This window comes from Gymnodraco acuticeps, unplaced genomic scaffold, assembly GCF_902827175.1.
Source record: "Gymnodraco acuticeps unplaced genomic scaffold, fGymAcu1.1, whole genome shotgun sequence".
NCBI lineage: Eukaryota > Metazoa > Chordata > Actinopteri > Perciformes > Bathydraconidae > Gymnodraco > Gymnodraco acuticeps.
In genome coordinates this window covers 2,247,039-2,265,407 of record NW_022990023.1, presented here as the reverse complement: position 1 = coordinate 2,265,407, position 18,369 = coordinate 2,247,039, and the positions used below count along the sequence as shown (strand labels likewise).

Below are 18,369 nucleotides of genomic sequence, written 5' to 3'. Positions count from 1 at the left end.
GTTTTAAAAAACCAAATAGTAGCATACGCAATTATTGAGTTTCCAGACTGCTGCTAGTTCATATTTTATAAATGAATGTCACCTGATGTTTGCTGATCAATCCCCTCCTAATAAGTGGTTCCTTATTTGGTGTTAAAACTGACACAGATGTACGTATGGCTTAGTTGCATCTGTTGTTAAGTAGTAAAAGTAATCGTACATTTCCTCTTTAGGCGTGACGGTGTGGGAGCTGATGACGTTTGGAGCTAAACCGTACGACATGATCCCAGCCAGAGAAATCCCTGAGGTGTTGGAGGGAGGAGAACGGCTCCCCCAGCCTCTCATCTGCACCATCGACGTCTACATGATCATGGTCAAATGTTAGTAGTTAAACATCTATTGATGATGATCCATATTCAATAGTTGATACTTTGGCCACACAAAGAACTATAACTTTAACACAAACTATAAATATAACAATGTGAGCCGCCCCTCAGTATCTGTGGGCATATTGTTTGTTAGTGATGAAGATGATTGATTGACACCTGTGTTTTCCTGTGTGGACGGCAGGTTGGATGATTGACCCGGACAGCAGACCGAGGTTCACAGATCTGGTGAATGATTTCTCTGCCATGGCCAGAGATCCTTCTCGCTATGTAGTCATCCCGGTATGTGAATGTGTGCTTAATGCTACAAATGTTTTACTTTTGTGACAAGAAGTTATTGTGTGATGTGAATGTTGCATTGTAGCACGGTGTTTGTCTAATGCCTTCGGTTGTTTTTTTCCTTGAATGAGATAAAGTATATTTTGGTCCATAGAGATAAATAAAAGACTAAGCCACTATATGCATGAGACTAGTATTACCTTGGGACCTCTAATAGTTGTAATAAATGTCTGTAATGTTAATCCTGTACAAATCTGGCATATCCGTTATCTGTCAAGTAATAATTCCGCAGCAGATTACCTACCATATTTTACCACATCCACAGGTCATATTAGTCCAGTGAGAATCCTCATCTCTGTGATTTTGAATCATATTTTTTCTTTTTGAAGAACCTTTTTGTTTTCTTTGGAGCTTTTATTAAAGTTGGGTAAAGGTAGGATCCTTTGCTTCACGGCATGGGAACCCATTCACATTATTATATACACATAAAAAGGCCTATTTAATATTTGTACTGTTGTATATTTAATATGTACTACTTTTTAATTAAGACACTGTTATGTAGAACCTGACATCCAGATCTGGGTGATAAATGTCAGATATTTGGAGTTACAGCCTTCGCTCATCCTGTGAAAATCCGCTGCACGAAAACACACATGGGGAAACATTTCTAAATCACATGAGGCCCACTGGTAACACAACTCCCTTCTTACTTCATCCATGTCTTTCTGTCCTGCAGAATGAAGAGCACATGAGCATGAACAGCCCTGTGGACAGCCAGTTCTTCCGGATGCTCATGGAGGAGGAAGGGAACAACATGAGGGAGCTGCTGGATGCTGAGGAGTATCTGGTGCCTCAGCCCAACCACTTCCCCAGGATGCAGGGGGACGGGGCCCAGACCAACGGGCCGTCCAGACACCAGTCGTACAGGGTCAGTGACGGGGGACGATGTTTAAATGTACACATCCATGGAGACTTAGGAAACTTGAGTTCACCTTGTGTGTGTGTTTCCTCTCTCCTCTCCCCAGCAGAGCAGAGATACGGGTTTAGACGTGGAGCCCTCCGTTGCCGGCGGCCCCCGCAGCATGTACTCCTCTGTGAGCACTCTGGGCCGCAGCCAGTACCCCACCTTACCTCTCGGAGCCAGCGCCTCCAACGGGGTCTGGGTCCCTCAGTACCCAGCGCTGGCTCGCAGTCCCTCAGCCGGGGACCAATCTGACAATGTCTTCCTGGACGGACCCCCAGACGACCCCTCGCTGCCCCCGGCAAGCCCCGGGCGCTACTGCAAAGACCCCACCTACTCCAACGGGAGCCAGGGCGACCTGGAGACTGACGGGCCCAACGGCTTCCATCACCCCCAACCCTATCATTACTCACTGCCCCGACGGAACCATGGATATAATCATAATCAAGCCCAGCCAGGTAAGCGGGAGAAACGTGTAATGTGTGATGATGTGTTTTATAAATAAATCCCAACGTGTTTTGACTTGTTTTGCTTCCTGCATCTGTTTAGAGTACGTCAACCATCAGATTCAGGATCTCAGACCGGGGATTCCCGACCGGCCAAGCACGTTGCCCCGTAAAGGCTCCAGAGTGGACCGGCGCCTCCCCAACGGCCTGAACTCCGGGCACAGCGTGGAAAACCCGGGGTATTTGGTCCCCGGGGGCCCCACGTCTCCAGCCTTCGACAACCCGTACTACCTGGACCTCGTGGCCAAAGCTAACGCTGTCGCTGCTGCAGGGGACGGCCTGGAGTCACAGGAGAGAGACGGAGGAGGGCCCAGGCAGCTAAACGGGTTTATGGCCTCAACGGCAGAGAATCCAGAGTATCTGGGACTAGCGGACACGTGGAGTGGACATACCTGAGGAGAGGGAGAAATGTGACGAACTCCAGGGGAACCACAGCTTGTGTTCTACTGAGGGGAAACGAGGAGCGAGAGAAAGGGAAGATGTGTGTGACACAAACGAGCTGGGTGTTTTATATTTGGAACATTAGGTGCCTGTGTGACTGAATCATGCACCTGAATCATAACCGGTCGATGTCGTCCGGTGAGAGTCACCAAATGCCCCAGCTGTGACACACCGTGTAGCATTAATCTGGTGTCTGTGGCATCATTCGTATTCCTGTCTTCCTCTCAGAAATCTGTCCTCTCTATGTGAATGTAAAGTGCCAAAAAAAAGAAGTTCCCTCCACCTCTGTGTATAACGCAGGACTCGATAAGCAGAGGAGTTCACATTTGTCAAAACACAACAAGGTACAAGAGTCTGATTGTCACAGAATCAAACATTTGACACTTTGTTTTGTTTTGTCTTTAATGTCTGTGGTTGTTTCTACTACATGTGAAGCATTTGTCTGTGTTTCCTTCAGCTCCCTGGTGCTATAGGTCATGACTCAGCCCAGCTAAAAAGAGAGAATAGTACACGTTGACAAAGTGAGTTGTATTGAAAGTGGTGTTTAGTATTCTGGTCACTTTGTCTCCGACCTGATGGGGGTCTTCAACACACTCAAAGCCATTTTGTTTTGGCCAGAGAGTGGCCAGCAGCCCATCTGGCCAGTAAGCATGCTCCCTGAAAGAAAGGCATCCTGTATGGAGAAGACAGAGGCATTGTGCAACACTGGTGTGTGTGTGTGTGTGTGTGTGTGTGTGTGTGTGTGTGTGTGTGTGTGTGTGTGTGTGTGTGTGTGTGTGTGTGTGTGTGTGTGTGTGTGTGTGTGTGTGTGTGTGTGTGTGTGTGTGTGTGTGTGTGTGTGTGTGTGTGTGTGTGTGTGTGTGTGTGTGTGTGTGTGTGTGTGTGTGTGTGTGTGTGTGTGTGTGTGTGTGTGTGTGTGTGTGTGTCTCAGCTGCAGCTACTTTGTGGTACGACCCATGAGATACGAGGTCTGGGAAACTCTCCGAAATTATGTTTTTCGTGTTGAACAACAAAGTGTATTTATGACTAAATTAGAGCCAGCGAATCAGGGATTATTTTTTAACTAATTAGGGAATATTTTGTGCATTTTGAATCCTGCACTACGTGGCAGGATGCTGCGTGTGTCCCCCAGGCTTGTGTTATCACAATGAGCCATTCGATGTTGGTGGCCTTTTACTTTGCAAAAGAAACGCACTACAAGCTATTGATGATTACATTCAACAAGAAGAGAAGAATGTGCATGTATGTATGTAAACATTGGGTTTGCTCCCAGTTATGGAACAAAAAGCAATCCTGCCTTTTTGTGTTGTTTGTGTAAAAGTAAGCAATGCACTCTGCACTGGAGCTGAATCTGAGGAGGCAGAAGCATTGCTGCGCTGGGTCTGGATAATCAATGCATGGCTAGAATTCCACTCGGAGAGAAGACACTAAGCGCCCAGTTAATAATCAACAGCATTTTTTTTATGTTAGCTGGTGTAGGGGCTGGTCAACCCCGCGTCAATGGAGCCATTGTCTCACCCTCATGTCCATGTTGGAAACTCAGTGCTCTCTGACTCGTGCGTCCCGAGCACTTTTGTTGTCACAGCGTGCAAAGAAAGTAAGAGTTTATTTTCTGCAGAAGTTTTGACCTGGTTCAGTGTTTGGGGGCTTTGAAATCCTGAAACAAGTCTTGAAAAATTGACTGGGTTGTTGAAATGCGTACGACCCTCCATCAACACATCGGTTTCTACTCTGAAAGTCTTTTATCTTGATGTTCTCATACGGGTGTTGAAGAGTTTTGTTCCAGAATAAGTGATTTTATATAAGAATTTCTTTAAAAATATAACATATTTTTCTAAAAACGTGATAAGACTTTATTTTAATGATCAACTATCATATAATTACACCATTTAGATTGAATTTGAATATGTTTGAGTGATAGGACTCGTATAACAGTTTATATAAATATATATATACATAGTGTTTTGGAATGAAACCCTTCACATTTACCGTAGCTGTCCGGTGAAGACCTCCTATCTACAAATAAAAAAAGACTTTAGATTGATTAAAACGTTTTTCTCTGAGGTTACAACCCTTAAAATAAATTAAAGGTGCACCCCGGGTCTTCTTATACTACACAGTAACACCAGTGAATCCTTAATATTTGTATAAACAATTGCAATTCTCAACTGAACTGTGTGAAGACATTTGGGCGATAGGGGGTGCTATCGTTCATTTAAAAAAAAAAAAAGACGTCCCGGCTTCCTTAAGAATGTGATATATTTGTTCACGGATATTAATAGACCTTCTGTACAATCACTATTGATGTACTGGTGTTTACACTGTAGTGTCTTCATCGTCTTCATGTATAACATGTTCCTTTTAGATGACATGACCAATGGATCTCACAGCTGAGGATCGACCTGCTGTTCTCCTTAAAACCACGTGTCCTTTTTTTCTGTGTTTTTTTATTAAAAACTGTTCATTTGTACTAAAATCAGGCAGATCTGGAGAGCTGATTCTTGTCATGTTTCTGGTGACTTGGTTTATGGTAACGTTAAATCTTCTCGGGCAAAATGTGGAAAGAGTAAAAGGTTGTTTGTCGCTTTTTTAATTGTGAAGCTTAACCTGAATGAGAATGAGGCCTGTAACTGTTTTGTACGTTTGTTAAACATCGACAAAAGTCTGTTAAAAAGTCTCAAATGTGACCGAAGTAAGAACCTGCATGTTTTTATCCAGAGATAAGCCCAAAAGGAAAGAAGGAACTAATGAGAGTGTGCTGAAGGTTTTATAAAATTAAATACCTGTAATATACATTTTGAAGAAAATGTATCTTTTATACTTTTCATGTGAATATTTTTTTAACCGTTCACAGTGTGTGTGATTGTGACAGGACATGAATAATTATAACAACCATGTTTTTGGGAGATTTTTTTTAAAAAATGTTTCCTTTCTTATTTGGTCAGTGAGTCGCATGATGTAAATGTGTAGTGTACATACATAAAAACAATCACTTTGGTAGCTAATTTGATTGAATACATTGTGACCAGTGGCTCTAATGTGGAGGGAGGCGGGAGTTGTATTCATAAGAAAATAATTTATGAAGAAATGGTCATTTTATTTGTAATTGTTTGCATACATTGTGTGTCTCATTAAACTCATACCGACAACTTACAACTCCAATGTTTTCTAAACCTCTACAGTGTGAACAACTGCATTGTTCTGTATTCAGTTTTATTTTATTTTACTTTATAACACCAGGCCTCTTGTGTAAACTGGATTTCACTGCACTGATGGGAAATAAATAGGCCCATTACAGTAAAGTCAGGATTTCTTTGACAAAAATAAACACCATTATGATTAAGACTGTCATTTAAAACAACAATTCTACCTTTACATTGACACACAATACTGATTAAATGTATTAAGTGTGTGGGTCTAACAAGTTTTGGCGCGTGACACATTAGTTGCACAAATGAAAAACCCTGAATGTTTAAAAAGGACGTTTTCTGCCACCCAGTGCTGGTCAAGGGAATTGCAGCGGTATTGTTCGTCTACTTTCAGATATTTGTATTGAGCCAAAGAAGATTTTCTTTCTATACAAACTATTTTCCTGTTTGCTCTGATAATTGTATCTTTCATTTTATGTGAAAGAATTATATAAATGTACATTCCCCGATCAAAGACCTATGCAAACTCTAAGGAGAAAGACACATTTTTTAAAATTGATAAATGATGTAAAGGAAACTAAAGATTATCTTGGAAACACTTTTAGTCCTTAACCAAGAAGAAAACGTGTCACTATTCATTACCTTTTTGATTTTGGATTGATGTCCATTTCTAAGGTTTTGAAATTATAGAAAATTATACACAGAAGTTGCCTGTTCTCCACTATGGAGGAATTGTGGTTTATCATCAATAATCACAAGAAAAACAATGGCCTTCAGCGGCTTTATTGTACATTCAACTACTGATATATAATCACAATATCAACATTCATTTAAATACACAGACACCCAAGCATTAAAGCAGCACCTGATGAATATCAATGTATTTATATATGTTTTACACAGTATAGTTTCCACTCTTATTTTTGTATGTAAGGCAAAAATAAATCATTAGAGCACACATCATCACACACACACAAAAGGACATAATGAAAAACAACAACATTACATTACAAATATTAATTATAGGGTAAGAAATGTATTTGTACTTTGCTTTGGGTATTTACATTTCATGCTATATCCTACTACACTATATTTTGAATGCAGATATTGCACTTCTTTCTCCACTTCATTTATCTGACAACTTTAGTAACTAGTTACTGATTAAAATGATTATGAAATACAAAATATTAATGATCAAATTAATAAACTATGACAAATATATAGGTTAAGAATATATCCAGCAGCAGTGTGTAAAGTAAATAAACTTAGCTTTACCTGTGATGAACACATTAATGTGTCAATAATTATAATAAGGTAATCTAATATATGATTATAGCATTGCTACTCTGTTACGGTGAGTGAAGCAAGCAGGACCCAAATGCAGATAACGCTGAAAAAAGCCTTTATTTCAAGGATAAAAATAAAAATAACTTGGACAAAACAGAACTCTCACCGGTGAACTCATTCACAAACAAAAGACGAACCAACACTGAACACAGGACGAGACCAGACTAAATACAGGGAGGGGTAATCACAAGACGAGAAACAGCCGGCAGGGGAGGAGAAACACAAGGGCAACAGGTGAACACAATCAGACAATTAGACACACCAGGGAAACTAACGACAGGGGGAAAACACAGGAAGAAGGACCAGACAATACACAAGGAGGAAAATACCCATAACCAGACATACAAAACTACAAACGTGACAAATCATAAGAATCCTGACTTACTCTTACTTCAGTAAGATATGTGAGTACTCCTTTCACCACCTGAGTAACCAAGTTGTGGTAATTTGAACTTTCTATAATATCAGTGCTGACTGAAACTCGACTTCTGAAATTTAAAATGCTCTTCAGCTCAGACAGAGAGGCAGGAAGCAAAGGACATGAATTAGGACTTCTTGCAGCACCCCTCCCTCAAATAATCGAATTTCCCACATGTGCTAATATGTAATATAGGCATGACAGCAGATCCACAACTGGAAGTAATAGAAATTGGATAGCCAATAGTGCATATGAAGGTACCAAGACTCATCACTGGCCTCCCGATTGCAAACAAAAGGAATGGAGGAAAGTAAAACAAGCCGATCATCACCAGGCTGTTGACGAGGGTCCTGATGGCTCTTTTCTTCTGCGGGTGGATGCTTCTTCTTCCATGGTCCGACTTAATTAATGTATGGAAGATGAAAGTATCACAGATACCAATTAGTACCATAGATATTACAAATGGAATGGTGGCAAAAATGCTAAAGTAGAACCTGTAAATAAGAAAGTATACAATCCCATAAAAAACCGTAAAAATCCAAACGATGCCAGCCATCACAACCCTGGGAGTGAGACCCTTCCTCTTGTGGTAGGTGATGGGATGAACCACGGCTAGGTAACAGTCCAGACAGACACAAGCCATTAGCAGGGGTCTCCCACAAGTGGACAACGCAAAGATACAGTTCCAAGTTGCTTCAAGCGGCCAATTTTTCCAGATTAAATGATTCAAAAAGCCCAGAGGGATGAAGGCCAAGAAGACAATATCCATGATGGACAAGTTCAGTATGAAGAAATCATTTGGTGTGAAAGGGGTCCCTCTCTTGTAAGTCTTGAAGATCTCCCAGAGGATGGCAATACATGCAGGAAAACCAAAAACAAAGGACAATATTGTAAAAGCAGCCCAAATATGTCTGCCCACTGCACGGCTTTCACAAACATCAAAATCAAATTGTTCCCAGATAAATCCGGATGCGTCAGAGTTGTTGGAAAGACGCTTGGAAAAAGGATCAATCTGATACAACATCATTGAGCCGAGTTGTTGTGAGGATAGAAGAACTGAAAGAAATGAAAAAATGAATTTAAAAACATGAACAACATGCTGTGGACAACACACATTACAAATAGTAAAAGAAGAGACACAAATGCTGGAAACGTACACACAGAAAACATGCCTTTGTTTGGTTTGTCAGCTTAAGATTGACTGCACAATGGTTCATAAGAAAAGGACTCACTGTACCTTTTTCTGAGCTTGTGTATGGATGTTTTCACTGAGGTGCTGCTGTGTCTTGTTGCCTGGACGAAGTATCAAACATCTGTGAGAGACACTGCAAGTGTGAATGTATATCAGCCGTCAAACTTATGACCTGTTAGTGGCACTCTTGCAAAACATGTACTTATGGAAAAGAGCAGAACCGCAGAGGACCATGTTGAGAGATATATACAAAACAACCTTTTGTTTGTTTGCACTGCACTGTCAGTAGATGTATTCTGACCTGACAGCAAGACAAAGCGAACATGTTTCATGCTAGTGAGAGCATTAATATGTACATCATTTCATGGCAGTCCATCCAGTAATTGTTGTGCCAATCCATTACGTAGACGCCGAGTTAGTGGAGCACCAAGGTCCGTACTGTGGGATTCTCCCTCTGGATATTTAGTTCTTGGTGATCCTTCCAGATGTTGTTAGAATATTTCACGTAATTGTCTACTTGCTGGTGGCTCTTGAGTCAGAGAATCATCAAAGTCAGATAAATATATCCTCTGGGGACCAGGAATGTCATGGTGGCCTAAAAAGAACCACTACAAAACTTTAAATGATAATCACATCTATTATATGTGCCACTAATAATAACTCAAAAGGACTTTTTACAAGTTAACAATACATCTGATCTTGAACAAGACATGTGAAGAAGTGGACATAATAACTGTGAGGACAAAAATAGGTATGGGGACTATGTTTTTTAAAAGTCTCAATCAAGGCATTCAGGCAGTCACTATTGTTTTTTCTTTTCAAACAGCAGTTACACAAGATGGTACATTTGAGGGGTGAAAACATTGTGAGCTCCCAGAACGGAAAACACCGATGTCAATCACACAGCCTAAAGCATGCCCTGCTTTATCGTTATTTCACTCTAAATGAGACCATAGTTTCCAAATCATGACATATTGAAATAGACTTAGAACTATAGTCAGTGGAAAATGTTTACTGAGGTAATAAATAAACTGAGAAGTAGGGTTTTTTCTCATAGACTTCTATAGAACTATGTCTATTTGCAACCAGAGAAGTCACCATTGGCTGGCTATTAGGACAAATGCAAGTTTAAAGTACTTGCTCATTGCTTAATCTTGACACCTGAACTGAATAAATATCAAATGCTGTAATTATTCAATTATTGTTGTTATTATCAAACAATATGCAGAAATCTTTGTCCATCAAAGCAAAATCAAGGAAAAAATCCCACTAAAAACATGTCGTAATGAGATTCTAGCATGACATTTTCCATTATCTAAATATGCAAATGATAAAAGCATTATTGAGTCAGGACTATGGCTTATTTGAGAATTAAGTTGGATTTATCTCAACTTTCTATCATATCCGAGCTAACTAAAAATGACTTCTGAAGGTAAAATATTCTTAAGCTTCTACAGCGACTACTTTTGTAAAGAGAGGCAGAAAGCAAAGGACGCATCATTTAAGACTTCCTGCAGCATCCAAGCCTCACACTGTCCAATTTCCCACAATTTTGTAGGTGGATAATAGGCATGATAGCGGATCCCAAAATGGAAGTAATAGAAATCAGATAACCAATAATGCATACAAATGTAGTATAACTCATCAGATTAAACCCAATTCCTAAAAGAAGCACTGGAGGAAGGTAAGACAGGCTCATCATCACCAGGCTGTTGACGAGGGTCCTGATGGCTCTTTGCTTATGGGGGTGGATGTTTTGTCTGCCAGGGTCTGACTTAATTAATGTATGGAAGATGAAAATATCACAGATAATTATTAGTACCATAGTGGATGGAGCACAATAAATCACGCTGACATGTAACCAGTCGTATATAATGTATAAAACACCAAAAACAACCGTAAAAATCCAAACGATGCCAGCCATCACAACCCTGGGAGTGAGACCCTTCCTCTTGTGGTAGCTGATGGTAACAGGTAACAGTCCAGACAGATACAAGCCATCAGCAGGGTTCTCCCACAACTGGACAAGGCAAAGGTACTGTTCCAGAACAATTCGGCTTGCGGAATCCAGATGAAGTGATTCAAAATTCCGGGAGGGATGAAGGCCAAGAAGATAACATCCATGATGGACAGGTTCAGTATGAAGAAATCATTTAGTGTGAAAGGGGTCCCTCTCTTGTAAGTCTTGAAGATCTCCCAGAGAATGGAAATAGATGCAGGAAAACCAAGAACAAAGGACAATATTGTAAAAAACAAACAAATATATTTGCCCTCTTCATGCTCTTTACACTCTTTAAAATAAAAGTCTGCCAACCCATGTGTGTCAGAGTTGTTGGAATGATGCTTGAAAGAAAGATCGATCTTAAACAACATCATGGGAAAAGTTGGAGATTAAAGACCTGCAAGAAAATGATACTTCTGTTGAGCATTGATATGAAGTCCACACACGCTCAAAAAATACTGCAAGCTAGAAGCTTCCATAGTAAACATAATGTAGCTTCTATTGAGGCTTTAGAGTCTGGAATTTGTACTAACGTGATACTGTGTCTTCTTGCCTTGATCGAACATCCGTGGGAGCTGCTGCATGTGTTTGTAGATTTTAACAAATGATTGAGCTGATGCCAGGCGCAGTTTTGCAAATCATATATTTATGAACATTTCTAAATTGCATCTCAATACCATTGCTTGATAACTATTGTAATGTTTAAGTGAACACATTGAATGAATGATGCCATAGAATCCATTAACCTCTGTTCGTCAAAAGTGATGCAAATAATCATCATGCTCTGCAAACAATGTGTTATGGAAACTCATTTATAAAACCCTTGAGTGATACCTGACATATACTCATGTTGTTTTAGCTGCTAGCAGGTGAGGGGAATAGGGTGTAATTTGAACATCCTGGATATTATAGGCAAAGTAGGTGTCACATTTTGGTTGTTTTAGTACAGATGTGCTGTCATTGCTGATGAATGAATCCTGAAAGTATTGCTTAGGTTAATAAGAGGTCACTGAATTAAATGAAAATGAGCATCTGTAGGCATTGGCAAACTACTAGGAGAATGCATTTCACACACTTCTATTAACAGGATTTAATAGAAGCCTGTGCAGGCCAAGGGAGAACATAATAAACACTAGTGATGTTTCTTTCTGGATTCAAAATAGATGTATGTCCCAAATGGGGAAAACCCCGTGAAACTCAGCATTTCTGGCACAAAGGCAGCCTTTTTTCCCCAGAATTTGGAGCAAAGCTGCTGTGGTGGTGCATTCAGGGTATCTCGGAAACGTTCCCGATGTGAACTTGTGAGGGCATCTAGATGTTGTTGACATTCAAGTTGTGAGCAAATCAGGCATCACATTAGTTATATATTGACTCTCTATAACCCAAACCCCTCAGTAAAATGAATTAAAAAACATACTGTTTTACAAAAATACATGTTGTGCATTTTGTTGTGCTTTATCGTGATATATAGGATTTTCGGGCCATCTCGTGAAAGCAGCACCAGCCGCCTCTGTGACGCTCATCGTCGCATTATTTTTGTCCTCCTGTCGCCGCCATTGCTGCCATATCACGAACATCTTTTAGCAGCTGTGTGCAGATAATTGGATACATTAAAGTGCTTTTTTGTTTATAACGTGAAGCCTTTCACCACCGGGAAACCGTCCTGACTACATGGAGTCAACCGTTGGCGAGCCTACTACAACGTAATACAAATTACACAACCTTAGCAGAGACAATACGTTAGCTCACTACGCTAGCTAAAACAAGCTAGCATATGTGCTTCATGCTCTTGTTTTCCTGCAGGTAATTAGTTCTCCAGTAGAGGTTTATTTGTGTACGCTTTGAAGATGTCACTACACGGTAAACGTAAAGAAATCTACAAGTACGAGGCGCCATGGACGGTGTACGCCATGAACTGGAGCGTCCGACCGGACAAACGGTTCCGCCTGGCGCTCGGTAGCTTCGTGGAGGAGTACAATAACAAGGTAATAATAATACACTTTATTTATATAGCACCTTTAAATAACAAGGTAACTTCACCTGGTACAATAACAAAGTAACTTCATATTGTCCCATGGGGCTTTCTAAAGGCAGACAGGACCAGGGATTTAAACATAATAACAAACTGGATGAGATTTACTCTCATAATATTAATTTGCATTATAATTGTTTACCACCATGCACCCAGCTTATAGTAACGGTTCCAGTGGATAAGCATTATTATTATTATTATTAGATAGATAGGTAGATATTTTTATTGATCCAAAATTGGGAAATGATTTAGTTTGAGCAGCAGTGTGTTCAGTCATAACATTATTCGAAAGGTGGACAAATAAAAAACAACAAATACAAACATATCTACAGTTAAAAAGACATATATCACAAATAATATAGAAACCAAAATATTGCAGCAATAGAAACATATACTTAAACTACAGGAGCAGAAACATATACAAAGGATAGTATATAGATATTATATATAATGTTATGTGTTTATTGAACAAGGACCATGCATACAAATACATTGATCTCAAAAGGAGAAGAGATGCTATATGGCAGCTTATAGCTCATATCCATCTGCAGTCCCAGGTACACACATTACACATTTCCTAGTGCCTATGACTCACACAATTAAAACACAATATATATGTATAAAATATAAATACTAGTACTATTCCTTTAAACTAACTTCTCAAGTTGGCTAGACTAGTTTGCACCATGGGAAAAAGTGTAAACATCTGAGCAGGTTTTAATCTCAGCTGTAATCATATCCCAATGAGGAATACCTAAATATATATTATATTGATATTAAAACGGATCGCGGATACAAGCGGCCGAGATGGGTTTTCTCCGCAGGGTGGCTGGTGTCTCCCTTAGGGATAAGGTGAGAAGTTCGGTCATCAGGGAGGGACTCAGAGTTGAGCCGCTCCTCCTTCGCATCGAAAGGAGCCAGTTGAGGTGGTTCGGGCACCTAGTTAGGATGCCACCTGGGCGCCTCCCTAGGGAGGTGTTCCAGGCACGTCCAGCTGGGAAGAGACCAAGGGGTAGACCTAGGACCAGGTGGAGGGATTATATCTCTTCGCTGGCCTGGGAGCGCCTTGGGATCCCCCAGTCAGAGCTGGTTGATGTCGCCAGGGAAAAGAAAGTTTGGGGCTCTCTGCTGGAACTGCTACCCCCGCGACCCGACCACGGATAAGCGGAAGAAGATGGATGGATGGATATTAAAACGATGCCGGATACAACTTTGTTTTAATGCGATTATTTAGAATAAATAGCATTGATATCCCTGTCCTTTTTATAAAATGATGTTTTGGTGCCTTCATTTGAGAATAGCATCATGAGTGTAAACATGTACCAGTGCAATGGCATTAGTGAGTTGCATACATTTGAAAAAGTTAGTTTCATAAATCATTAGTCGACTAGATTTGTCCTTTAGCTTTCTTAGATCTTGCATTACTGGAATAAGTCAGATCAGTTTTATTATGGAAATGAAGTTATTTGACCCACACTGACCGTATTGCTCCTCTTCCTCAGTAATGCTGCGTGGACCCACTCGAGCTGAGTTATTGTTTTGTTTCCACAGGTTCAGATAGTTGGTCTGGAGGAGGAGAACTCAGAGTTCGTATGTCGAAACACTTTCGACCACCCATACCCCACCACCAAGGTCATGTGGATTCCCGACAGCAAAGGAGCGTACCCTGACCTGCTGGCCACCAGCGGAGACTACCTGAGGATCTGGAGGGTAAGAGGACCAGTCTCACACCTGAGCCCATGGACTCGTTTTGTCATAGAAAGACATTTCAGAGAACAACCAAGTGTGTAGTGTATTTTACACAGTATGCTACGTTTATATCCACAGTAAAGGTTCAGAGTGAATCGTGCATGGCCAGTGTCCAGCTCATTACTTCTGCTCTATATGCCAGAGCAGGAAACTTCAACGATGTATTGCTTGTGGTCTGTATGAACTAACAAAGACAATGTGTTTCTGCTGACAGGTGGGCGATACAGAGACCCGACTGGAGTGCCTGCTCAACAATAACAAGAACTCTGACTTCTGTGCACCACTCACATCCTTTGACTGGAACGAGGTGGACCCAAATCTGTTAGGTAAAAACTCAATGTAGGTTTGATGAAAAATACAAACTGACAGTAGTCATTATTTGAAAATGACATTGTTTTCTGTGCAGGTACTTCTAGTATCGACACTACTTGTACAATCTGGGGGCTGGAGACTGGGCAGGTGCTGGGCCGGGTCAACTTAGTGTCGGGTCATGTGAAGACGCAGCTTATTGCCCATGACAAAGAGGTAAATGTTATAGATAGATCAAACCTTCAAGAATGTTTTGTTAATTAAAATGGTGTTTAAAGATAATCTTAAAGTTTCCTATCTTTATGTCAAAATGTTGTCACTCACTGATCACTGTGTGCTTGCTCTGCAGGTGTATGACATCTCTTTCAGCAGAGCAGGGGGGGGCAGGGACATGTTTGCCTCAGTGGGAGCGGACGGCTCGGTCCGCATGTTTGACCTCCGTCACCTCGAGCACAGCACTATCATCTATGAAGACCCGCAGCACCACCCGCTGCTCCGCCTCTGCTGGAACAAGCAGGACCCCAACTACCTGGTCACCATGGCCATGGACAGCATGGAGGTTAGTCTTTTTATTTGACTCTAATCAACCAGATAAGTAAATGTAGAACCAGTTCATATTTACAAAGTTTCACTAAATTAGCATCAATCTTGACACAGGGTACTTAAGATACGGTTTGGATCCCTAAAGGTGTTTGGCTACTATGCATTCAAGGGTGGTTTTCACTATAAGTAATGGTTTCTTTTAGGCGGAGATTAGAATTGAAATGTGTTTACTATGTTCCATCTGAATGTACTCTGACACAGCAACATCTATATTGTATTCTGACACTTCTACAGCCAACTCACAGATGTGTTCTTGCTTTGATCAAAACAATTATTCATATACCCCTTTTTAGAAGTGAAGATATTCATTCTGGGCAACAGGTTAAGTGCTACAAAGCTGAAGCCTAGAAACTTCTCTTTGACTTTGTTATTGTACATCTGTAGAAAAGCAAGAATTTAGGATGATATAAGATAATATTAAATAATAGTTTTTTCCTCATTTGTTAATAGTTTGCTTGTAAGCACGTACTGCATTAAAAAGCCAAATTCATTTAATAGTTGAGAATCTCAATTTCTTTGGGTAGTTTTTAAACGTTTAACTAATAAATCTACTTAAATAAAGCTACTTTTTTACTACTTTGTCTTCATACTAAGGCTCTCTTTGTTTAACGACCGTACATTTGTTGTTTCTTCTCTCTTTAGGTGGTGATCTTAGATGTGCGTGTGCCCTGTACCCCTGTGGCCAGACTCAACAACCACAGGGCCTGCGTCAATGGCATCGCCTGGGCGCCGCACTCCTCCTGTCACATCTGCACAGCAGGTATGCAGATTTAACACATAGTTTGCAATATTCACCCACACGTTTATTTGCAGTTTGAGGGCTTTGCCAATGAATTATTGCAATTACTGTCAATATGCACGAGGGGGAGCCGCTCTTACGCTATTTATGTTTACGCAACAAAGCTTTGTGTGAGTAAATATACACGTTGGATAAAGGAGTTTGTGGGAGATAGGTGTCCTTGCAATTTAGTGTAGTGTCCACCACTTTGTATTTGAAGTCCATCCCCACTAATAGCAGATCAAAATCTACTTTGAGTTTGTTCAGGGTTAAGGAATCACTGAACAAACCTCTACATTGAGGCAGCTGTTCAGACATTCTTCTAGTAGCAGAATGGATCGACAGGATCTGATTGAACTCATACTGACAGAGAATTCCTTAAAATGGTGCCATATAGCACCTTGTCCAAAACAAGCCTACAGTGAAGCCAAATCAGACCGGCCTGTATTACAAAACACTGCTGTGCTGTTTCTTACTACTGATCTTCTTTTGGTGTCCTGCTGAGAAAGAAAGTCCGATTTTAAAACAAAAGTTATTTACCAGATTCAGGCCAGTAACGTGTATTGTTAGTTCTTCCTGTTTAAATAAGACAAATCAATTACAAATCAAACTTCCTCCCCTGCTCTCTGTCTAGCGGAGGACCACCAGGCTCTAATCTGGGACAAATCCAGCAGATGCCGCGGGCCATCGAGGACCCTATACGGCCTACACCAGCCGAGGGAGAGATCAATAACGTCCAGTGGGGCCACCACCCAGCCCGACTGGATTGCTATCTGCTACAACAACTGCCTGGAAATCCTCCGAGTCTGAGCTCCAAGAAATGAGGCAAATCAAAAACACTCTCAGTTGGATTAACACGCTGTTAAAGAAGGACAGAGCAATATTGAGTTTGTGCTCGCATTGGATTACTGTCGATACAGATTATGTGTGTAAAGCTTTTTCAACCGAGTGAGAACTAGAGTCTCTCTGCGCTTGTCTTTTTGATACAATATCAAGATGTCCTGTATCAGAAAACTCAGGAGCACCAAAACAGAAATGGTAACAAAGTCTCAAGAAACTGTTGTCATGTGCAGACATGAACAAAGGTCCAAAACCTTCTAGCGTCAGCATGTTTTCTCACAGACAATAAGGCTAGTCAGTTTCATGTTTTTATATGTTACACGGGGCATTGTTTGAGTACTCTTACTACCCATTACAACGCCCTCAACCATTCATTTTCATTATGCAGCAAAATGTAGTTTAGCCACATTTAAAAGTGGATTGAATGTGGTTAATGTGTTTTTAAGTGTTCATATATTCAGTAGTTTTTTTTAAAACCTATAAATACTTATTTTATTCAACTGAATATCATTTGTGATATGAAGAACATCTCTGTTATACATACATTATATGTGCAACAATTTACTAGTATTGACCATAACACATGTTTGTTTTTGTGCACCACTTATTTTATTCATATCACAATTTTATTTTATACATGAATAAACCGTCCCTCACAGTTCAAACCATTATACAGATCTTTCTTTTTTTTTAAACAAAAACCTTTTCACAGTGAGCTGTCAATCATCAACATAATGGTGAGAATCTATAGTACAGATTTACAGTTAGAAAAGGTTTCACTGTACATAACTGAAAAACACTGCCTGAAATACATCAACCAACATCTTTACACTAGAGAATCCTACATTTTTGTCCAACAGCCTAGAAAACTGACATTATATAACAAATGCTGTGAGTCCTGTTGTGATATTAAGTTCTGTTGTGATATTTGGGGTTGGGAGGGGATGTGAAGACGTGGGAGTGAACAGGAGTTATTTCTTACTTGTTGTAGGTATTTCAGTACGGGGTCATGATGTGTGATTATTTGCTCAACATAAAGTCAGAAAACACATTCACGATTCATTTTCACTGATCATCGCATTTTGAAATTGTTCTGCAATGTAATATTCTAAATGAATGGATACTTAGCAAAAATGTTGATGAGATATTATTGAAAATGTATATCACCACAGAAAGGATCAGATTTATTTTAAGCAACAGTTTGACATTTCTGGACAAGCTTTTCTATATTTTTCAAGGAGACCCAGATGGGAGGGTTAATACCACTTCCTAGTTCAGCTTATCTCAAAGTCTGAAAACAGGGAAACCGCTTGCCTGCAGGGTGTTATGTGCTGTTCTATTTCTGGAGCACAGTGTCTTTAAATGAAAGCGGTTCGTAGCGAGAGCCCCAAACACTCT

At 40.3% G+C, this 18,369-nt stretch overlaps 2 protein-coding genes across 5 annotated transcripts in view; both read left to right on the top strand.

Moving 5' to 3' along the window:
* The window catches only part of erbb2 (erb-b2 receptor tyrosine kinase 2), a 28,348-nt gene extending 22,643 nt beyond the window's left edge, over positions 1-5,705 (top strand). For 2 of the 4 annotated variants that reach the window (XM_034214577.1, XM_034214580.1), the window contains exons 24-28: positions 213-359; positions 550-647; positions 1,381-1,572; positions 1,670-2,063; positions 2,155-5,705. In XM_034214577.1, coding sequence (XP_034070468.1) covers positions 213-359; positions 550-647; positions 1,381-1,572; positions 1,670-2,063; positions 2,155-2,507 — 1,184 coding nt within the window. In that variant the 3' untranslated portion in view covers positions 2,508-5,705. The remainder of the gene's footprint in view (positions 1-212; positions 360-549; positions 648-1,380; positions 1,573-1,669; positions 2,064-2,154) is intronic. The other 2 variants (XM_034214578.1, XM_034214579.1) reach the window with 2 other exon arrangements.
* A 6,484-nt stretch (positions 5,706-12,189) lies between these two features.
* LOC117545016 (DDB1- and CUL4-associated factor 7-like) lies at positions 12,190-18,024 on the top strand. The gene is given in 9 exon segments (XM_034214654.1): positions 12,190-12,645; positions 14,244-14,402; positions 14,656-14,767; positions 14,848-14,966; positions 15,100-15,309; positions 15,996-16,113; positions 16,766-16,794; positions 16,797-16,874; positions 16,876-18,024. Coding segments are annotated over 9 exon segments (1,029 nt in total). The 5' UTR covers positions 12,190-12,507; the 3' UTR covers positions 16,942-18,024.
* Positions 18,025-18,369: the final 345 nt, after the last annotated feature.